Source organism: Larimichthys crocea, chromosome VII, assembly GCF_000972845.2.
Source record: "Larimichthys crocea isolate SSNF chromosome VII, L_crocea_2.0, whole genome shotgun sequence".
Classification (NCBI taxonomy): Eukaryota; Metazoa; Chordata; class Actinopteri; family Sciaenidae; genus Larimichthys; species Larimichthys crocea.
Window position 1 is genome coordinate 25,900,303 of NC_040017.1, and position 24,231 is coordinate 25,924,533.

At 42.6% G+C, this 24,231-nt stretch overlaps 2 protein-coding genes across 3 annotated transcripts; one reads left to right on the forward strand and one right to left on the reverse strand.

The window, feature by feature from the left end:
- The first annotated feature begins 633 nt into the window (after positions 1–633).
- exosc5 (exosome component 5) lies at positions 634–3,734 on the forward strand. The gene is made up of 6 exons (XM_019272924.2): positions 634–794; positions 2,190–2,303; positions 2,637–2,758; positions 2,871–3,011; positions 3,221–3,310; positions 3,454–3,734. The coding sequence occupies exons 1-6, from the start codon at positions 698–700 to the stop codon at positions 3,547–3,549; spliced, it is 660 nt and encodes a 219-aa protein (XP_019128469.1). The 5' UTR covers positions 634–697; the 3' UTR covers positions 3,550–3,734.
- tmem91 (transmembrane protein 91) lies at positions 3,568–18,378 on the reverse strand. Of its 2 annotated transcripts, none has more exons than XM_010749904.3 (4): positions 17,858–18,378; positions 8,371–9,948; positions 7,026–7,172; positions 3,568–5,893 (listed from the first exon to the last, which is right to left on the reverse strand). In XM_010749904.3, the coding sequence occupies exons 2-4, from the start codon at positions 8,803–8,805 to the stop codon at positions 5,738–5,740; spliced, it is 738 nt and encodes a 245-aa protein (XP_010748206.1). In that variant the 5' UTR covers positions 8,806–9,948; positions 17,858–18,378; the 3' UTR covers positions 3,568–5,737. The 2 variants fall into 2 exon arrangements, with proteins under 2 accessions (XP_010748206.1, XP_019128468.1); XM_019272923.2 differs by having other exon boundaries at positions 17,813–18,378.
- Between the last annotated feature and the right edge of the window lie 5,853 nt (positions 18,379–24,231).

A 24,231-nucleotide genomic window follows, 5' to 3' on the forward strand; every position in this document is an offset into this window, starting at 1 on the left:
CATTATTTAAAGACTCGGAATATAATTATGGTGTTATTGAACACAAATAAATCAGAATCAGAAATACTTTAATAATCCCAGGGGGAAATTATTTTCGTTGTTTGTGTGTGTGTGTGTGTGTGTGTGTGTGTGTGTGTGTGTGTGTGTGTAAAAGATATATAAAATTTCAAATTTACAGTTAAATAATGTGCAACAACTGCAAAAGTAATTGTCCGTGATTGTGTCATTACATAAGGGGTAATCAGAATCAGAAATACTTTAATAAGGAGGAAAGACATGAAGGAAACAATAATAATAACAACAACAACAGCAACAACAACAACAACAACAACAATAATAATAATAATAATAATAACAACAATAATAATAATAATAATAATAATAATTGAATAAGTGAGGGCATATTTAGGCATTTGCAACAAGTTAATGATGGATTATAAAAAGAAAACATTTTGATAAAATGTTGTTTATGTTTTTTTTATGTTAAACTACAGATTTCATCTTGATTTTCATCTTAATGTTGAATGAGAAAGTTATAAAAATATAAAATTAGGACTTTAATCTGACAGTCTGTTGTGAGGGAGCAGCTCGCTGCCATCTTGTGGCCTCCTCAAAGAACTACAACTCCCAACGTGACGTCCTAAACAGAAGACGTCACTCGCCTGCGACCGCTCGTGTTGTGCGTGGTGGCATCGTGATGGAGGTGTGCGAGTCTTCAGGTGTTTCTCTCAGAGAGTTTGGCTGCGAGCAGAGTTTACTGTCCCGACCGGACGGATCGGCGTCCTTCACACAAGGTAACGACCCCGAGGGGAGACACGTGGTTACACCTGCTGCAGATACAACACAGGCTGCAGATACAACACAGGCTGCAGATACAACTCAGGCTGCAGATACAACACAGGCTGCAGATACAACACAGGCTGCAGATACAGCACAGATACAACTCAGGCTGCAGATACAGCATGCTCTGTGCTTCAGATGAAGCTCGGGCATTGTTAATAAATAAATAATGCATGCATGGTCAGAATAGAAAACAGCTGCACCTCTGATTCACTGAGGCTGGCAGGGAGAGACAATTATAAATTAGTGGTACAAGGACAGGAGGGACAGGCTAGGGGAGGACCATGTGGATCTAAAATGTATTATAGTGCTAATTTCTGAGCAGTAAAGGAATGTTATGATATTATCTGTATCAGGTGAAAGGTGTCCAAGACAGCCCATTTAAAAACATGTATAAGAACCAAAGGTTAGAGCTCCTCGAGGAGCCTTTTCTCTGTAACCTCTCCTGTGTGTTGCTCCTCCTTGTACAAGAATAATTAATCCAATTTTTAAAGAAGGAAGACTGGATTCAAAGTATCAAAGTTTGAGTTGAATTTATTATTCTTGTCCAAGAAGGAGCAACACACAAAAAGGCGTTACAGAGAAAAGGCTCCTCGAGGAGCTCTAACCGTTGGTAACACCTGTTTATGTTTATGTTTATCTCTAAGAGAGCAAAGTGTAACTGGATTCAAATTCCTCATACTTGGCATATTAAAGTGATTCTGATTTAAACATCGGTCCTAAGTTTACAGCGCAGTGTAAGTGTCAGCTGGCCGTCATCTTATTCTGGTTTAATGATCCGATTGTTGGTTTTGTTGGAATGCTCCATCTGCTGTGAACATGTCAAAGATCACATCTTTCCAAAAGCTCCCTCCATATTTTATTCCTCCATATTCTTTTTTTGTTTTCAGTTGTGCTCAGGGAAGAAAACATAATTTCGCTTGGCCAAGAATTAGAGACACTCTCAAAGTTCATCAGAAGTGCCTGAGTCGGTCTCACATTCTGCCCAACTCATCCTGGTGGATTGACTTTAAACCCAAAGATAACACCACAAATACTATACAAAGAGAATGTCTTTACCCATGCAGGTGTCATTGTCAGCATATTCTAGTCTGGAGACACAGATGTCTGTTTATGCAGATTGGACCATCAACAAAAAAACTATCTATTATGTCTAGGAAGGCAGCAATAGGTCTCTTTGACCCTGGCCACCAGTGTTAAGATAGACTGGCACCTACTGTTCCCAACCAAAGCCAAACAACTAATACTGCTGAGGACCTCAAGGCCCACACGTGACCTTGTGTTACTTAATTATAGAAAATTCCATAACACCGTTGAATAATGTGCTCTTCTGTTCGTTTTATGAAAAGGAGACACAAGTGTGTTGGCCGGAGTTTACGGACCGGCCGAGGTCAAAGTCAGCAAGGAAATCTATGACCGGGCAACACTGGAGGTGTTGATACAGCCCAAAGTGGGTTTGCCAAGTAAGTGATTACGTGAAGATGATGGGAGTTCAATGCAGCATTTTAAACTTTTTTTATATGTGATAAAGTATTGTTGCATTTTCTAGCACACTGTTAAAGAAGTACTTTTGAGTAGATCAGCGAGATACATATATAACAACGTGCTTTAATGTTAGACATGTTTTCATATGATGATGTTCAGAAATAAACATTTCTAACAGCTCATTTAAGTTAATTTCAGGGAAACTTTGGTGGTTTTTGAGCATAGTAGCTGCCATACCACAACACACCACAAGGTGTAATAAGTGAGGCAGTTGGTTTCCAGTCTGAATGAAGTGTTTTTTTATTGTCTAGGTGTGCGTGAGCGATCACAAGAGCAGTGTGTGCGAGAGACCTGCGAGGCATCTCTGCTCTTGTCACTCCATCCTCGCTCCTCCCTCACGCTCGTTCTTCAGGTGATACACGATGACGGCTCAGTATCCTTCAGTAAAACTCTGCTGTGTCTCTGCTCATTTCAAATCCTGCTGCTAGGACATTAGGACATTAATGATGTTTCTCGTGGAGTGTTCTTCCTTACCCGTTCCTCAGCTCTTGTCCTGCTTTTTGAACGCTGCCTGTATGGCTCTCATGGATGCAGGCCTGCCAATGAGTTGCCTGTTCTGTGGAGTGACCTGTGCCATCGACACAGACGGTCAAATCATCACAGACCCCAGTGCAGCTCAGGAGAAGGTAAATATGTTGTCTTCATGGGACAGAATGAACCACGACAGCTGAGAGAAGCCAGTTTTCTCTTCTTTGCTCTGACTGTCATGATAAGAGATGTACACCACCCATTCTCCATGTTTTCTATGATTCATTTTGATATTTAAATCTGCAGAACTACAGCTGCAATGTGTCACAATCCTCCACTGAATCTTGTCTCTGTTCCCTTTTACCAGGAAAGTCGAGCTTTGATGACTTTTGCTATCGACAGTAAAGAACGCAAAGTCATGATGTCCTCGACCAAAGGGTCGTTTTCAGTTCACGAGGTCAGTAAATAAATGTCTTTGTCAAATTTAGGTTTGTGAACATGCCAACATGAGCTGTGGTTCATTTCTTATGTCCATTATTACACGAGCTCCGTCAGCGATCTGCTTCAGGTCCGATGACGATCTCTGTTTTTGTTCCACAGCTGCAGCAGTGTATAGCAGTCAGTCAGAAAGCATCAGAGAAGATCTTCCAGTTCTACAGAGACTCTGTCCGGCGGCGATACTCCAAAACCCTCTGAAGAAGAAGCTGTTTTTTTTATTAGCCTTTTTTTAAAGTACTGATGTTGTAATAAAATATTAAGCAAACACGTTGGGCTACATTTGCTTCGGTTCGTTTGTAGTCAGCTGTGCTGCGGGTTAAGTGAGTGAGCAGGACATTTGTAACATTTCTACAAAATAAAAAGACAAATGTCAAACAAGTGCATTTATTGGGATTCATCGATTCTTCTTTCAGGTTAATATTTACATTTAATACAAGGGTGTGGACTGGGAAATAACTGAATATATCTTTTATTAATAAATCTCATTTGTCACAACCTTTTAAACCTTTATTGACTCACATGAGTTAACCACTTCCCTGCATCCAGTCATTATCTATACAAGCGATGCAAATGTCTCACGACGGCATCATCAGTCAAGGCAAATACACTTTAAATGCTTCCATATAAATCACTAATTGTGCTAACTCAGCTGTAACAACAAAGGTTCATTGACAGAAGTGTCCAGTGGAGATAGAGGACGGTTCAGGATCGTAGGAGCTGCACAACACGGTGTGTGGACTCTGGGTTAGACACGAGATATCACAGGTGTGTCTACAAATAGCACGCACAGTGACCATGATCTATTATCAGCTTAGTCTTAACACCGCAGAAAACAAAAGTGTTTTGTTTGTGTACTTTAGAATGGAGCCGTGGACTCTATAAAACTATACATCTAAATAGAAAATGTCAACTTTTACCTTACGGTCATTTTTTAAAATATTTACTCAGAGTTCCCTTATTCACAGTTTTGTCAGTGGCACATTTAAGCTCAAGCTTTCTTTCATCAAAGCTGTTTTTTTTTTTTTTGCAGTAGTTCAGGACCAAATAAAGGAAGTGATCAAAGCTCGGAGCAGGTTTGACAAGCACAAACTCGCCATGCAGCTTTCTGCTGTGACCGAAATGGAGATTTTACTGACTCATGCATCACGTGGCTGAACGCTGTGTGTCCGGTTAGCCGTCTTTTAACCAAACAAGGTGTTACTGTGTTTGTTTACACAAGTTTGAAGGAAGAAGCAAGTTCCTGAAGGATTTCAGTCCTCTTTGTGGAGGAGAAAATAACAAAATCTACATTTGGGGAGCGTGGCGTAGCAGCCTGGTTGCTTCTATTAATGGAAGAGCTCACAAAAGGATCATCCTCAGAGTTTCTTCTGTATTTTTGGCACTTTTCCTTGCAGAGACCCGCTCCTCTGTCTATGTTATCATTTTCTAGCACTGAATAAAGAAGCGGCTCCTTTGTTTCTATATCTAGAGCCACGTTTTTCACATCACGACCTCCTGACAACTCTTCGTTTATATTTATTTTCTTATATAATGGCACTAATGTATTTTTCATTTAGTTTTTTGTGTATTTCAACATGAAGATACTTATTCGACTTGGCATAAACAACAACAGTCTTTTCTGCAGGTAAACGATGAGTGACACTGAATGTGAAATCAGGATGAGTTGAGCAGAGTTTCCTTTGTGGATCTGTCCTTCGGCTCCAGCCGGTGGAGGAGCAAGAAATTCTTGGTTATTGCCTTTTTCTCCACGAGCGACAGTCAGGCCTCCCATGGCGAGCTCCATCAGGATTTCAACGCTGCTACGTCCTTGTTCATGTGACCTTCTCATAAATCTGCAGACGGGATGGTCGTGTACTGCCCTCCACTTAGCTCCTCCCGGGCAGACGAGGCCACACATCCTCTCTCTCTCTCTTCTCTTTCTGCTTCTCATTATTCATTGTTAGTGTGACAGTGATATCTACAGTTGTGATAACATCTGCATGTGTTGTTGTCGGTTTGTTTTTTTTACAGTAATGCTTAACGTGGTGACGACTACGACACACATTTATAGGATGGCAGGTAACTTAAGTCCTTGGGTGACAAATAAAATATCACATTTACAGGCTCGATCTTCTAGGTGGAGTGATATAACTTCTTTTTTAATTATTCTGTACGAGGAACGTCCTCTGAGCTGAATTCTGTCCTAATCCAATTAGAGGTGATTGTGATCTATGCACCGGCTCGCCTGTTGTTTTCCCTGTGCATTCTCCACTTTTCTAGCTGTAGATAAAACAGAACTGCAGATAGGATCGACGAGACAAAGGCTGTTTTACACTTATAGGTGATACGTTGGCATGTGTTGATGAAATGTGTGAGTTTTTTCTTTTTGTTTGTCTCCTTGTTGCTTTTATGGTGGTTTTCCAGAAAGGTAGGAAATCAATGCAGCAATGGCACAGATGTATGTTATGATTCCAAACACAATGGAGAGGACCGAGAGCCACAGAGCCTGGCGAGACGCTGCATTGGCCCCCTGGAAATCCCCCTGAGCCGATGCCTTGTTGGTCTGAGAAATGGAGGAGAGAGGAGAAGTGAGATAAAGATTAGAGGAGGGGGAAAAAGAAGAGAGAAGGGCATTCGTCATCATTTGTCAACGTCCTCTCTGGTCTCTACTTTCCTCGTCCACTCATTCCAATCACACACTAAGCCCATATTATGTTCCATCTCTGAATAACACTTGCCGTTTGTGCCTCATCCATCACTTTATCCTTCTTCCTTCCTCTCTCCTTCTAGTCCTTGTCTCTGACTCTGACCCCTGTTTTAGGCAGCACTCGACAATATTGGAAATCTATCACCTTGGGGCTTCTTGTTATGACTCTAATTAAACCTTAATGAAGGCCATTGATCTGATCAAAAGGGCCTTTGCAGCTTGCTGCCAGTTAGCTTTGCAAAAGCGTTAATGGGATTTTTTTTTCCCCTCTGCACTGCTGGAAAGATGCCTATATACACCGAGGGGATTTGGTGACTAGAGATAGAGGTGTTGGGGGATTTTCAGCACTGAAGGCAGTAATAGTGACTGATGAGATAATTTGTGCAGAGATGTTGTTCCCGTTTCCCTTTAACCTGCTCTATGTTTCCACCAACTTTGTCTGGGAAGAAGCTGATCATCTCAGCGATCATATGAACACATCTCAGCTCTTCTTTTTGTGAATTCGTTAGTATCTGTTGTCGTCGAACACAACTTTTGCACAGCACAACAAGAGTGTTTTTCAGTGTGATGCTTGTTAGATTCCTTGTTACAGTAGAGTATGATGGAAAATATGAATATTATGAGTCAGGGGTGATATTTAGTTTAATTGTTTTTAACAGGATCTTTCCGATTATTCTGCAAGTTACATCCAGAGTCAGTGGGTGCAAGCGATCATTTTGGTGTGTCTGTTTTTAATTTGCTCTGATTGTTTCCTTGGAAATACTGGACAGAGTTTACAGACTGTCACGTCACCGATAAAGTATATTCAATAAAACATCAGACACTGAAGATGACACACTCCAAATCTAAGTGCAATCCATTCTTGTCTAAACTTGACTACACTGAATGTGTCCTTAGTCTACACAGGGTAAGAAATCACCCTTGGTTGTGAACTACGGTGCCAGGTTGTATCTTGTCAGCTCACGACTGAGTGTGTGTGTGTGTGTACCTTCTGTGAAAGGTAGAAGGCAGCGATGCCCAGGGGCCAGAAGCAGCAGAGCATGGAGAAAAAAGCCAGACCCAGGTAGTCCTGAGGGATCATCAGAGGGAAGTTGTTCTCGCTGTCTGTATCACTGAAATCATCAATGGATGAGTCCTGGGATTCAAACAGAGTGCACTTAGGTTGAGTTCAGATTAACTGGACAAAGATCGTTGCTGAATCTCATTCCTAGGTTGTCAAATTTGCATTTACCTATCCTGGAAATGAGACTTAACAATCTTCAAAAGTTGTATTAAACATACTGTACAAAGATAGAAAAATGTTTTCTTGTTCTTGTGTATGTTGTGTTCATGTCCTCCGCAACCACTGTAAAACTTTGCTGGTGTATGTAAGATAATGTGACTGAATGGGGTTAGTCTGGATGTGCACTGGCTCTGCTGACCGCAGGCGATTCACGACCCGCTCATCTTTCTCAAACAGCTGCATATTCAATCTGACTTCCTCTTTTGTTACTCTGCTTGTTGTTTTGTGCATTTTCCAAAGATGCTTTGATCAGTTCCACAGTAAGAATTCAGCATGAAGTGATGAAGGAGTTTGAGTCCTTTAACTAAGAGGAACAAAGGAGGAGGAAATGTTGTGTTGTTCCTCTTTGAGGCCCCAGTATTCAGACTGAGCTTTACAGTGAAGTTATTGTGTGTGCTGTCCTTTTGTCCTTGTAGAACAAACTCCCAACCTGAACTGTGTGGCAGCCAGCTGATATTAATGGTGTGTGGTATTACTTGTGTTTGTGTTCTTTAATCAAAGTAATACTTGTAAAACAGCCCTCAGCCTTTTCGTTCGGAGCAGGTAATTAGACCTCTTGATTGAACCTCGCCCGGAGATTTCTCACAATAATTAGCAGCTACTCATTTTGTGACATTCACAGCCTATACATTCTCTAAAACATCACATGACCACTGTAAGAGTCTTACAGCTAATTTACATTTCACTCCAGGATGGGCTTTGCTCACTGATCTATGAAATAGAAACTGGCATCCTCCGTCGCTACTGTAGTGTCATTACCTGCATTGAATTGCTACCTACCTTAAAATGCATTCCTCATATGTCTGTTTTAAGTTTCCTCTTCGGGTTACCAGAATCTATACTGAGGATATGAGAGTCTCTTTCCGTGGAAGGTTATTATTTATGTGTAGAAATGCCCAAATGAGTTTATTAATCGATCATAACTTCATCTCTTCAAGTCATTTATCAAGCTATAAAAAAACCATTCCCTGATTCAGCTTCTGCAGTGTGAGGCTTTGTTACTAAACTGAATATTTTAGGTTTTGGACTAACACAAACTTTGTCGTCTTACGTCAGAATCAGGAAGCAGATCATCCTCGTCGTCCATGCTGTAGGACACGCTGTGAAAGTCCTGCGTCTCGGCCAGCAGCTTCCTCTCCAGCGTGGAGCCGGGCCGAATGTCCACGAAGGTGGTCTCCAGGTAGTCTTTGCTAAGAAGGGAATCTGCGTGGCCCCAGATGGGGGCCGGTGGATAAAAGGACTCCAATGTGCGAGGTAAGGAGCAAGGGTCCAGGAGTTGCTGCTGCTGGAGCTCAGGAGGGTGTCCGCAATAGCTCCTCCATGCTAAAGGAGGGTAGGCTCTGTCCTCCTCACACTTGACCAAGATGCCCTTGAACAGCCCTCCAGGGGCCTGTCCAGTCCCGGGCCCCAGTGCCTGTCCTGATGCCCGGCTGTCATTGGTGCTTTCCCCCAGAAGAGGGTGCTCCAGCTCATCTAGATTCTCCATCCCTCTCTTTGAATACCAACCACACAAGAGGCCACTGCATCAACAACCAAATGTAATCTACTCGGGTCTGCAGAGTGTTTCCCTCAAGTGTCCGATGGGTTTATGCAAAGGCAGCTGCTTTGCTGGCTTTAGTATGTGAGTAATAATCCATCTTTAATCCCATTCTTTTTTATCTGTTATTATAAATCCTGCACCAGATGCCAATAACACATGCCAGGTTTTATCCTTAATGTGCCCGTGGAGGCCTTCTCCTGTGTGCTATGGGATGTGCTGAAGCTGCATAGGGGGATTCAAGACCCTCGTCTCCTTACATGTCATAAGCTATTTGTTTCAGGGTTTGATGGTTCATGTCTTCCATTTTACATGATTGAGAGTGTCAGTGTTCATGAATATGCTAATGTCTGCTACTTTCTCTCTCATACAATATGGAAATGTCAATTCTGATGATGGAGGACCCTGATTAGCCTCCGACGGGCTAATGAAAATACTGGGCAATGGGAAACAGCGTGATCCGCCCTCCGGAACTTGCAATAAAATATGAAGTCTTAATCTAAGCACAGTGCCGTGGTTTTAGCGTTAAAGCATTAGACGTCAGTCTTTTGCTTCGGCTGTTCTGGATGGAAATGAGTCAGGAAATGATTGTATGATTGAATGATTGAAACGAGCAGAAATGACGTTCAGGCTGTCACGACGTGCAGCAGCATGTTTGTTTCTCTGCAGGAGACGTGAACCAACACCGCCTTTAAAAAAAAACAGGCCAAAGACAGCAGGCCTTCAAATAACTGGACTGACGCACAGCGGGTTTGGAAGCTTGAATATGCACAACCTCCAGCAGCAGCAGTCAAACTAGCGGTTCAATGAACGGATTGGGGGCATATTTGAGGGCAGTTAATCTGTAAAGCAACGAGGCTCCGGGAATAGAGTCCTATGGTGCACGTCCGCAGGTCAGTGGGCCTGCCAACATGCCTGTTCGTCTGTTGTTGCTGCAGGAAGTGATAATGAAGAAATCAAAGAGTCCTCCGGTGTTGATTTATGGCCGTGGGTTTGCCGTTTGCCACGGCAGCACTCCTTTAGGACATGTGCACTTAATGTACCTCGTCCACCTTTCATTCAGGTCCAGCTCTCCGATGATGATGATGGGGTCTGTTAAGAGAAGGTCACACAAAATATTTAGACTTTACAGCTCCACTGGACAAAGCATTTCTTACTTATTCACACATACACACACACACAACTAAACCAGATGGCTAAATTAAAACCCCTACACCAGATTCACATCAGACAAAAAAGCTCATATCAATATCATGAAGTAAACTTCCAAATCTATTAGAGGAATGAGTGTCTCTAAGGTTCATAGTACCAGAACATGAGGTACCAAATATCAACGTACACTGCCTGGCATGCGACTCACGGTGTGTTAGAGGAAAGTCTGTCCCTGGGTAAAAACTGCTAACTCAGCATGCATATCTCTGATGGATACACATCAGCTCCAGGCAGACGGGGACACTGGACATGCGACACACTGTAACTCTCTGCAGTGATGAAAAAAATGGCCCGAGCATTAACGCCCTGAACGTACGTCATTGTATCTTTTTTCATATTCCAGTTGCTTAGAAACCCTGTCAGTAAGAACAAAATATGAATTTCCATTATGTTTGAAGTGGAAAATAAAAAACATACTCGATGGTGGGCAGTGATTGATTAAGTGAAGCAGTTTGAAAATGTAACTTAGTTTCTTCGTTTTGCCTGACCGCCCACAGTAAGCTGGTCGTCCTTACTTCAGAAGCTTACTTTTCCAGAGATTTATCCAGAATGTATTAATCTAAAAATATCCACGCTGCTTTCTGAGGCAGACGCACAAAATGGAGCCTTTTTGTCAAACTATGACGACGAGCTGAAGCATGTTCAGGGTCAGCCGTGGCCTTGCTTCACCTCTAACTTTGTCTGTGATCACTCATTTTAAACGCCGATAACACAGGACATCTGTCATCGTTAATATGTATTTATGTATTTTGTGACACCTTCACAATCACGACGTATTGATTTGGTCAATGTTTCCACGCTTCAGTACATGAAATATTAATTGCCTGGTTAACATGTGATATTTATGACCTGCTATGATAATAGAATGAATCAGCATGTCACTGTTTTAAAGAAGTCGGCTGATTTGAGTTGTTATTACAGTGAGCGGGAGCAGACGAAAAGGAGGTTTCGACTCAACAGAGTAATCAGATTGTCTGGTCCAATATTTAGCTGTGATGCACAGTTTATGATCTTGTTCTTCTCCTTTCAGCTTTTCCCTTCAGGGGTCGCCACAGCGAATCAGTTGTCTCCATCTAACCCTGTCTTCTGCATCCTCTTCTCTCACACCAACTACCTTCATGTCCATCCATAAACCTCCTCTTTGGTCTTCCTCTAGGCCTCCTCCTGTCTGGCAGTTCAAAACTCAGCATCCTTCTACCAATATATTCACTAGCTCTCCTCTGGACATGTCCGAACCATCTCAGTCTGGCCTCTCTCTGACTTTATCTCCAAAACCTCTAACATGTGCTGTCCCTCTGATGTACTCATTCCTGATCCTATCCATCTTGGTCACTCCCAAAGAGAACCTCAGCATCTTCATCTCTGCTACCTCCTAATGCAGACTGAGATGGGCTCTAGCCCCCCAACAGCCCTGCACAGAAAGGTATAGCTGGTGGGACTTACGCAAACCTGATCGCCCCATAACGTGGAAGTTATAAGTGACTTAAAACATTACGTAGAGGTGTTAAATGAAGTTAACAAACACATACGACTTCATGCATGGTGAGAATATCTAAAATTAGCACATAACTGTGCAGCACTGAGTGAGAAACGATGAAAAAAGTTTCGCATTGTGTGTCGAGGGTTCTTTTCATTCCCCGGTTAGAAAGAAAGTGTCATTTCAACAAACTACATAATATCTCATCAGTAAGTATTCATTCTGCATGGCAGAGTGCTTCACAGGCTCGACATCAATTCAATGACTCGTTGTTGCACACTTCACTGCACAAAAAAAAAACTGGAATAATTGGGTGTCTTTGGGCTGGCGTTGGTGCTGAGGGCTGCATTCTGCTCTGCTCGCTGATAATGCTTCGCCGTGCAACCCCCCCCCCCCCTCCTCTTCACACTCCCCTTTCTGGAGGGCTAGTGCCTCTCATACTGAACAAGCTGAGTGATCGTTCAACACACTGACGTCAGCAGCAGCTATGAGTAAACCTCCTCCTCCTCCTCCTCGTCACACACACACATATATATCTGGACATATGGTGCATACTGCACACTGCACACACTAATATTTGTAGCACTTCACTAGCCTTTCTCTTCTGCCTCCTCCCAATCACTGCAGCTTCATTCCAGGAGAGATGCACTCAGCTTTATTACACCACCACCTCCTCCTCCTCCTCCTCCTCCCTCCCTCCTCCTGCACCTCTGCTCATCCACCATAAAAAGACTTCTGTCAGCTGTATTATGAGCCTACCCTCCTTTTCTGATTCTGCAACGCTCATAAAACATCCAGTCAGGTAGAAGGAAGGTTGCAAGGACGCCGCCGCAAATCACCATCAACACTTTTACAAGAGCTACTCTTCTCTGCCTCCGCTATCTTGCTCCTTTTTAGTCTGGTGCTTTGCCACACACACACACACACACACACCAACAACCACGCATTTGCTCAGGTTCCTCCATTACTTCAAGCCCTCTTCTTTTGCGTTTGATCCTCCCCCCTTTTCATAATCCTGCCAGCACTTTCTGCAAAGCCGCAAAAACTTAAAACTTCTTCCTTGCTACAATTTCTACTTAAAACATAGAAACGTGCCACCAAAACCAGAGAACTGTTGCTGCTGACTCTTAAATAGATTTTTTAGCAACTCTGCAGTCTTTTTAAGAAACAGTTACTCTCAGTGCACACACACACACACACACAGTCATGCACAGAGCTAGAAGTAATTGCTGTAATATTTCAACTGATACAGAATATGGAGATGCAGATACACTCGTAGAAAAGAAATAGCATAGAGGCTATAGAAACGCCTGTAGGCTCTAATAAAAAGACATCTTGAAGAACGGCGATGTCAGGCTGATAAGACCAGAGCAGGCTTTGAGATATGCTGAACAAAAATCTGAAAACCCAAGTGGCAGTTAAATGGCCCTATTGATTTCATTTCCAAACCCTCCCCCTTTTTTTCTTGTTCTCCGCGGAGTGACTGACAAGAGCAGAGAGGAAGCCGAAGAGAAAAGATAAGCAAAACACAGGCGGCAACACTGAGCATGTTGCACAGCTCGCGAAGCCCAAAGTAACATCATGTTCCTATGGAAACAAATTCACCACGGAGTAGAGTGCTCACTGCAGGATAAATGAAGCAGGCACTAATTTGCCATTTCAGGATTGTTCCTCTGCTCAGCTTGATAATAACTGGATGGGATAATTCCAGCGTTGCAGTGCCTTCCAGTAAGGATGTGTTACTGTCACATTAGACTGCAAAGGATGGATAATTTCCACAGAATTACTCTATAATAACGAACGAGCGCAGTCACGCAGGCGCTGGGTTTACTTGAAGCCCCCTGTGCAGAATGTGTGTATGACAGTGTGAGCTCATTAATCAGCCCATGGTATGCCCCACCACACACACACACACACACACACACACGCACACACACACACACACTACTAAATACCCATACACTAACAAACATGCGCACAGTCCTTTGCAGCTTTGCATCATTTTGCCCTTTCAGGCAAACACACAGTAAACAAACCTTTCGAAGCCCTTCCTCCTACATGCTCACATACATAACAAAATGAATCATACACACACACACACACACACACACACACACACACACACACACACTCTAATCGCACAGCTGGTGCTTGTGTGCAATGAGGCCCGAGGAATGAGAATCTGCAATATGTTGCAAATGGCTCCAGCGTCTCTGCAGAGTGTGTTGTGTGTTGTCCTCGATCTTCTGTTTTACATCAGTGGACAACACATGGGACTCACCGTGCAGGGACTGGCTGTATCTTACGACGTTGTGTTTTTTGTGTAGTCATGTGTGTATGTTATGTTTGTTCGTGCTTCGGTGTCTTCTACAGCTGCTGCAACTCACTCTTCTGTTTATGGATGTGTACTTGGCTGTATATGGATTGACCATGTGTTAAAAGATTGTTGTACATTCCCAAGAATATACAACAGAGCAATTGGTACATCTTTCAAATGGGAATAACTCTTTTTGATATACTGTATTTTTTTACTTTGGTTACATTTGTTTGAATGCACCAGTTTAATTAGTAGTAATGTGTTATTGTCAACATTAACATGAGTTGCAAAAAACGAGATTTAACTGGCACGATGCAAAGGATACAGATGTCATCTGTGTTTGCAGTGTAATGACGTTTTTGATATTATCTGCGCTGATAATGCACCATTGTGTTTTTTTGATGCTGCTGTTTACATTCTCCCAGATGCAAATTTAAAGAAATGCACTAGCTGAGCTGAGCTGTATAAAGTCGTCAGCAGTCACGTCACATTTTGCCACAGTTCCACCGGCATGTCTACATCCCACCAGGGGCAGTAATACCCTGGTGGACGATGTTTACATGAACATCCCCTGGCAGCCACAAAGCCCACTCAGGGCCCTATCACACCACATTTCACTGCTTCTACTGCCAACTTACTCCCAGCTGATTTTAAAGGGTCAAACCATCGGGAACAGTTCAAGTGTGGACAGATGAAGCTACAGCAGGAATATTTTCAGTATGCCACAACCCAGCAGAACCAGGCAGGCGATAGACTACAGGAAAGCCCTGAATAAATGAGTGGAGAAATACTTTCACTCAGGTGCACTGCATGGTAAAATTAAGCTATTAACATCCAATCATGCTCTCTGTTTTGATGGGAGTGGTCTTTTCCAGGAAGAAAATGTCCCATCCATCGGGCTGAGGTTCACCTATGAGATGTTGGACCAAAGCATCATCGAAACGAGATTCCCAAATGAGGGAATAACTTTTGGAAGAATGATGTTCATCCCTCCAATAGAGGGATTTGTAGAATCAATGGCAAGGTGCACTGAAGCTGTTCTGGTCCTGGTTCCTTTAATTTGTCACCTGTTTGTGCATCATCAGTGACATCGCCCATCAGAAAATGTGTAGATGATGTGGCGATCACAATGAAATCATGCCCAACCAGAAATCCCAGATGAATGGAGAGATGAGGGCTATAGTCAAAGCCAAAAAAAGATGACAAGAAACCTGCAGCGCTAGATTGAAAGATGGCATCAAGGAAGCAAAGCTGAAGAGAGACCTCAACACCAACAACACCAAAGACGATGGCAGGTGATCCAGGCCATCACAGGTTAGAAAATCAGGAGTGTACCTATCATGTGTGAATCCACATTGGCAGATGAGCATAGCAACTTTTAATGCTCGCACAGCGTCAGCTGTCAAGTCTGCTCCACCTCCAGAGGGCTGGCCACTGTCAGTATCCACAGCGGACGTGAGAAGTATCCTCCTGTGAGCAAAGCTGCTGCGTCTGATAACGTCCTTGGCTGTGTATTAATAACATGTGCCAGCCATCTAGTTGATGTCATTACTGATGGTTTTAACACATCACTGTCACGGGAGAGCGTTCTCACCTGCTTCAAAGCAACCTAGAAAGTCTGATCCTGATGAAGTGCTGTGAGAAGAACAACATCCAAGCCAGCTTGCATTCAGAACCAACAGATCTACAGAGGATATCATCTCCGCTGGCCTCCACTCAGTCATCACACCTTGAAATAATAACACCTACACCAGAATGTTGACTGTCTCAGTCATCTCAGTATTCATCACAATCACCCAAGTGAAACTGAGCCTGGGCTTGAGTACCACACTCAGCTGCAGCTGGATATTGGACCTCACACACAGACCACAGACAGTTAGGATTAGCAGTCACACCCTCCGGGGCTGTGTGCGCTCAGCTCCCCTCTTGTTCAAGCTGTACGCCCACGACTGAAATCTCCTCTGTTGGCCAGATTTCAAACAATTATGAGACTTCATATTGAGAGGAAATTAACAATCATGCAGGGTGGTGCACAGAGAACGACCCACTACTGAACATCTTAAAAACCAAGGAGCCGACTGTTCTCTTACTTTTTTAATTTACATATTGTGCAAGAGGGAGAAAGAGAGAGCAGGTGTGCGTACTAGTATTACTGTTGATGGGTGACAGTGAAGTTTAAAGGATTACTGGTTAATCTTAGAATTACACTAGGGTTAATTTAAGGATAAGGACTAATTTAGGTATTAGGCAGTTATATGACTCAATACAATGTCCTCACAAGTGACCAAAATAAGTGTGTGTTAAACATGGATGAGGTAATTAAGCCTCTCACAGATCTTTACATGAGCGATGATGTATTACATGGTCTCATCATCATCATGGAGGGAGGGCATATTTGTTGGCCTCTAATTGACAATGACCTGCACGCACACACACACACACACACACATGCTCTCCTTTGAAAGCACTTAGACTGCCTTTTCTCACATGGTCCCCTGATACACATCTCTCTGACCAAATGATAAAAATGTGTTAAGGGATGCAGATGTGTCAGGTTGTAGGGATGAAGGAATGCCGCTTTACTGCACACCAGTCCTGTCATATGGCAGTAAACTGCTATAAACATGAACAATGGAGCAGAGCCTTGTGTCTCTGGAAAGGGTGGAGGTTGCTACTCCAAAGCAACATATCCTTCAGTGTATATTTTCATAAATATGTGCAGAAAACAACAAGAAAGTGAAATTTCAGTTTAGTTAATTAAAGAAAACCGACTCACAACTGTCTCACTAACTAAGAAACAGATATAGATTATCAGAATAAATAAATCACCATTCTCAAATATCAGCTCCGAATCAATAACTGAAATATTTCATGTCAAAACAGAGATGAATTTAAAACGCAAGACCTAATCTGACAAATTACTCTGACATGAAAGTATGCTCCAGCTATCACATACTGAAAGATTTAACAAGATGAACACGTTACAAGTGAAACATGTTTATAGTATGTAGAAGAGTGCGTAAAGCGTTTTACCACATGGTGATGCTATTGATGACGTGCTTCACTATGCTGCACACTTCACAGAAGAGGAATCTTTACACATTTAAATAAGTTAGTAGCTGATCATTAAACTCTACCTGGTCACATGGTGGAGCTGCTGGTGCCATGCTTCAATACGTAAGTAGAGGTCGCAGTACCAAGGCTGCCACCCGTGGTGTAAGTATAATTATTTTAGCAAGTATAGTGTTTTAAATATGAATGCACCGCTATTAAAAATAATATCCCTAACTGTAACTGTGGAAGCATGTTGGTTATTCATGGTAATACTGTGAATTATTTACACATTTTGTAAAACACTCCACCACCTGTTTAAAGTTCACTCATTTTAATGTATAATAACCTATTTTAGATGTGATTATACAAACTGACCTATAGACAGGGCATTCAGTATATTTTATAAGACACTATAAGACAACAAAACACACAGTATTAGGCCTAGCATCACTCACCTGTGCATGCTTAACATGCCAGCTGTTGTAACATAGTAAGCAGCTCTCCTGCAAAGCAGCTTGCAGCGATCACAACAATTAATAAAGTTATTATTAATGATATAAACCATTTACTGGTAACACAGGTTATAATTAACTGTAATTAATCTGTATTCTTACTGCAAAGGTCTCAGGCAGGCCTAACAGGAATGTTTCCACTTTTAGTATTTTTCAAATAAAATATTGTTTTAATGTTAAACTGATCATTTGCAAACGCTGTTTTACAAAGAGAGGAGTGGGGGTGGGGGTGATGGAACAATAACAGATAAAGGCATTCAATATACATATAACATATATATAAGATACTATATTCCTGAATATTTAACATTATGGTGATACAGTGAAATCATTATAAGAAAGCAAAGTCAAACATTTTTCAGGGTTTTTTTCTTTTGTTCTCACCCAAAGTGAAACAGCTCGATTTGTTTCCTTTAAACATCTTCTCACCTTTCTGTTCTGTCTCCGGGATCAGTCCTCCGAGAAGAAACGGGAGGAATCCAGCGTCCCCCGTTTTAAGCATCCACAGGACTGAATGTTGTTCCACACTGATCCTCTGCTTTGGTTTCAGCGTGGGCATGTGCAAAATTTGTGTGTGTGTATAGATATGAGTGTGTGTGTGTCCCACACGTGTTTGTGAGAGAGATGATGTGAGCGTTTTGTTACAGAGTCAAACTTATTGGCATCCCTCCGTCGAGCTGTGTGTGGATGCACCTAACACACCTGTGCAGCCTGCCAGCAGCGGTAACGTGTCTGCTTTGTCAAAGACTCCCCTTCCCCCTGCACAGCATCATCCAGCCCGGCTCGCTCTCTCCTCCTCACAGACAGCAGAAGCTCTTTCATTAATCCTTGCTGGTGGTTTTCAGTGTCAACTTTCTTCTGCTCACTCTCAGCTTTTCTCTCACTTCCCAAATACAGCTCTCATCATCCTCTCCTCCTCCTCTCTCCTCCTCCTCCTCCTCCTCCAGCTCTTTCTGTATCTCTCCTTCCTTCAGCTCTGCTACCTTATTACGATGGGGATGCAGGGTCCTAAAGCCTGTTGGTGCACTGCCTGAGCCTGCGTGTGTTATTGTATTTCAATTACTCTATGGTCGTCATAGGGATGGGGAGAACACACATATGCAAAGTGAGGACATTTTGCCTTTTCTTACTTCTTTAAGAGGGTTAGAAGGCTTGGTTGCAAATCAGGAGGATTGGGGTTAAGGTTATAGTCTTGGGATTCTGGACAAGCTGCAAATGTAATATCCGCAGTGTGCAGCAAGGTGCAAATATGAGATAGAAATCTCATTGATGCCGCTGCTGCTGCTGCTGCTGCATGAGGCAAATATAAAAATGACCAGTGGCAGCAATCAAAACAGAGAGGCTGGGGGATGTGGAGGAAAAAAGGGGGGGTTGGTGTTATGCTGTGGCTTTGTGTGTGTGTGTGGAGGCAGTGAGATGCCCCCCAGCAAGGATGACTTCACTTTGTGTCAGCCTTTTCATGCCCGCCTCACCCTATGACCCACTTTAGCCACCAGGGCCGGCCCGCATTAAGATCTCCAGTCAGAAATAGACTCAAGATGCAAAAAAAAAACAATCATCCCAGCTTCAGGCTTCGTGCTCATTTCGCCTCTTTCTTTCTTTCAGGGGAGGCTGTGCGGGATACGGCTCAGGCATTGTTGGATAGCAGAAATCAATGAAATCCACAGGGCTTATGCTGAGTATTAATGAGGTGCACTGCTCTTAGCTAGAGTCCCCCTCCCCCCCCCTAGAAACCAGAAACGGTTTAACCTCTGGGCTGCTTTGTTTTTGTTGTTCTTGTTGTTCGGTTCATTCCAGTTGGTCAGCACAGCCGCAAAGCCTTTCCCATCTGATGCTCCATTTGTCTTTGGCTGCCAGAGTGACAAGCAGCCTCTCAGTCCATCATGAAAGCAAGGATCAATACACTCTCCTTAGTCTGCAGCACATCCTCCCCCATCGCTCTGTTTTCCATCTCTTTATGTTCCTCCTCCATTTCTGTGAGTGGGACTAATGTATGGATTTGTTCATGTCAAACTGATATTGATCGCACCATGCAACAAGCGATGTTGTCTGCTGCTGATATGATCGAGGTTTGACCACAAATACACAAAACAGGCTGCAGTACAATTTCAACTTTAGTGCTGTTTCAGTTTCCAAATGTCATAACCAACACGGGTTATCGACACAACATCATCAGATATCAGTGGCTTAATTCCAAAGATGCCTTCTCAGCAAGCACATCTGTAAAGGCCTCATCCTCCATGTAACGTGCACACAGCAGGATTTTCAGCATAAAACCGTTTTTATTAGACTCGAAATTAAGTTCAAATGGAACATTCTTGATGAGATTAGAAAAGCTGCAGGCAAATAGAGCAAGACGTGATATTTTAAGTAAGCTTGTGTTTTTTTTTCCCTTAAGGAGCGCTGTGGCTGCAACATCTCTACATGAATGGCCACCTCAGCAAACCCTGTAAGGCACGACGGAGGAGGCAGAGAAGGGGGAGTGTAGCATTAACAGAAAAGCCTGAGGTGCTAAGGAGCTCGAAATGGAAAACACGGCTAATCTTAAACTCACAGAGGAGATGAAACAAAATGTTCTGAAACATAATTATTGCTAGAAAGTGTTAAATAAGTGTGGCTGGTTTAGGATCTCCAGGATGCTTCTTCTCTTCAACCAGCTGTTTGTTTTTTGGCCTTGAGGGACAACATATCCATATTTCAGCAAGATGTAATCTATTGTCTTTGTTACAGACGAGGGCTAACAAGAGATCCTGTTTGTGTGCCAAGCACTTCAGGCAAAATGCAAATGCAGCAGCTCATTCTCCAGTCCGGGCTGCACACAGCTGATGAGGACTGACTTGTGTATATGTGTTTTGCAGTACGCCTGGGATTTTACGCCACCACAAAGAAAAAAGGCAGCACTTGGACAGGGTCCCACCCTGAAAGACAATACATGGAGAAAGTCCGGGCTCATGACTCTTTCATTTTTTCCCATGAATGTTCTCTCTCCTCTCTCTGCCTCTGGAGGCCTAAATTATTTATCTTGCACAAGGAAAGAAACGCTAAAGGATAGGACAATGAAAATGGAAAGCGCTCAGCGTGAGATGCGCAAACACACCCACACATATTCACATGTCAGGCTTCACCCCCCCCCCCCCACCAACCCACGCACATGCAGGAATGTTTACATAAATACACTCACGCACACGCACAGAGCGCTCGAGCATGGATGCACAGTTCAGTGATCATGGATGCCTGCAAAAGGTGTTCATCATTTACATGTTTGGAGATAGCTTTCTATATTTGGACTGTAAGGGAAGACAGAGAAAGAGAGCGATGAGAGGAGGAGGTGAGGTTTTCTCAGGAGGAGAGAGATTAATGTACCAGTAAATTGATTACAAGGCGAAGCTGTGAGGGGGACAAAAAGTGATGCACTGTTGAGGAGGAGAGTTTTGGGACCAACAAGTCAAAACAACAGATTGTTGAGATGTAAACACTTCCAGCGGGGAGCACGGTTTCATCGCCACGAAAACCCTTAGCAGACAGCTGTGATTAAAGTGTAACATTCACGGCATCAATAGAATCTTAAGATATAAAAGTGTCAATCAAATGGTGTTTTCCTCATTCCCTGAAAAGAAGGGGTTGTTCTATCGCTGCATGACTGATAGAAATGCAGTTGCTGTGTGATTACGTAGGAGATTGTTGGAAGCTATTTTGGACAAACAATACTAGAGTAGCTGAAAGGTTTTCAGGTGTCAGTACTAAAAAAGATGCCACGTTATTTGACTTAATTATACACATTCCTAGTCACATTATAAACAAAGGCCACCAACGAGTACACTACATGACACTTAACTACAAACCATACAACCACTGATTGTAGGTTCAAATATACGCATAAATAGGGTTTGATGTGTTTGTTGGTGTGTTCTTTTTATTAGGTTTCTTTTTTTGTGGCGTTTTATGCCTACTATTGATAGTACAGCTGAAGATAGACAGGAAGCAGAGAGAGGGGGAGTGACATGCAGTAAATGAGCCGTCCGATTTGGGATTCGAACCTGGGCCAGCTGCAGCGAGGACTATAGCCTCTTAACCGCCGCTTAACCCACTACGCAACCGACCGCCCCATGGAGCAGTAATTTTATGTGTTTTAACTCCTTTTTGCACATTCGTGACATGAGTGGTTACAGTCGCCGAGCAGTCAAGCTCAATGCACTGCAACATTTCTCAGTGTTTTCTCCTGCAGGAGACCATACAAAGCAACTTTGACCTTAAACTTGAAATGGCAACACTAAGCTGTCAGCATGTTAAAGTTAAACCAAGGCTGAAGTGGATTTTTTATAAAAATGACTCCTCAAAATAATCTGAGAGCTGCATACAACGTAGATTTCGTCTCAGTGGCCATCAGCTTTACTGCAATGAAAGAAAAGCAGGGCCAACATTTCACTGCGAAAACTTGGAATCAGCTGGAAGGGACATAATTCAAGCTCTTTGTGAAGGACAAAACTAAAAACTTTTTGAGTGTTTGATACTTAAAAGATAGACAGTAGGAGAGATATGAAGGGTGTTCAGGAAAGTGACCACCCAAAGAGTAACAGTCCTGTCCACTTTATTGATGGGACGCTGCCCCCGGCTTGGCTAACTGTGATTGCTTCAGCGGCTCGATCCTGTTTGAAATAGGACCGAGCTCCAGAGGATTATTCATCTGTGCTCCATCTCTTTGGCATAGTCAGTCAGTTTCATTCCTCTCTAACGTCCATCCTCATGAGGGATGTGCCTGCAGACAATACACCGACCTGGGAAAAACTTCAACCAGAGGATGGAGGGGGGGATGCTAAAAAAAAGTTTGACTCATAGGGATAAGATCCAAATTTAACAAAACTTCAATAAACAAATGTAATGTCGGCTGAGAGCAGAACTTTGTTCAATACATTTACAACTAAACAAGTAACTGATGTTTGCTGAGCAGAGTGACAACTTTAGGAATAGTTTCTCAAGCTGACATTTCTTTTTATTTGTCTTTACAGGTTTTAAACTGAACACCAATAACGACTTTTTAAGATATGATATTTAACATATGAACCGTTTGTTGGAACACTCCTTAACTCTGTTTATGTTCATGACAATCACTTTCTGTACAACTCTACAAACAATACTTTTGTTTGTGTATTTGCTTTATAGCTTTTGACAGTCAGAGAGTCTTTTGTCCTTCGAAAGTCGCATCTATATTTAGAAATGTTAATTTCTTTCTTTTTGTTTATAGTGGGCTAAAAGCAGTTTTAAATAAAGCTGCACATTACTCAAACCACAAAGCAAAACAAAACATAAAAGCTCTAATATATTAGTTTCATTAGTTTTATGGATGGCAGCTTTTTCCTCGTCCTAGAATAAAACGTTCAATTATACTAATAACGTTCCACTCAACATGTATGTTAGAAACATATTTCAGTTTTAACATAAACACACTTCATCTGTGTTCATCCATATTCTAATACAGTCAGAGCTTCTTCACAGCAACAGGACAGACTGCACTATTTAAGGTCACCACACAAAATGATGATAACACACAGCTCTCCTCTACACTTGGCAGCATTGTCCTCTCTCTCTCTCTCTTTCTCTCTCTCCCACATTTATTTTTTTCCTAGATGCAGCAAATTTGGCCACATCTTCCTCTTTTTATTCATTAACATTAATTAATTAACAGTGGACTGAAACAGCGCCTCGTTATGAACATTTCAAAGGGACTAGTGGAACAGCCACTAATCAGATCAGACAGCAAGAAAATACCAGGGCATACGCACACAACAGGACGTAGGGTGTGTGTGTGTGTGTGTGTGTGTGTGTGTGTGTGTGTGTGTCTTATTTGGGCTACCTTCAGGGACATATTTCAGACTAAAGACCAGTTAATTGAGGACGGCTTGTCCAACCAGGGACAAAAACTTTGTTCCTAATCATGAAAAAAGCTGATTTCTGGGTCAGTGGTCAAGGTTAGGTTTAGGTTATGAGTCTGATTATGGTTAGGGAAGCAGCAATTAGAGTTAGGGTTGAAGTAAATTAATGCAAGTCTATGTAATGTCCCCAAAGTGACCTAAGTAAACTCACACACACACACACATACACATGCTCAGGATATCTGCTGGATTCTGACGTCATGGTATTGAGGTAAATAATGAAATAAATGTGCTTGAGTGGCCATTTAAAGGGACGCGATGTGCAAAGTGAGAAAGGAGGCTTGATGAAGAAGAAGCTCTCCAGATGAGTCATTCATGTACAACTGTAGAGAGAGAGAGAGAGAGAGAGAGAGATGTACAGTAGAATGGGACAGGGGTCTCATGCTTTTTGCCGATTAAAGTGATTAATACCCTCCTGCCAAGGAGGTGGTGGTAGTGGGGGTTGCTTGGTTAATGGAGCCAGATTAAGAATAATTGCTGCTTGGGCAGTGGCTGAGAACACCAAGAAGAGAGAGGAGAGAAGACACAGCGTTGATACCCGTGGAGGATCTGTGTTTGAAGCAGGGGGCGACGTGGGAGAGAGTGGATGGATGGATGGAAGAGAGAAGAATGGAGAACAACAAGCAGTGACGGAGCATTTTAGTTGTTGAGAGCACACAAAGGCTTTTGTGAAAGCTTTCAAATCATGCTCCTGTGTGTGTGTGTGTGTGTGTGTGTGTGTCCTACCCTCACCCACAAATCCATTCTGGTATTTGTCCTTGGTGGTCATTTTAATAAAGACCTGATCCAGAATCTAAGTATAGCTCAGCGAATGAGCAAACATTCTAGTTTTTCTTACCAAGTCAGATGATCTGATTGATCAATAGTTGTACT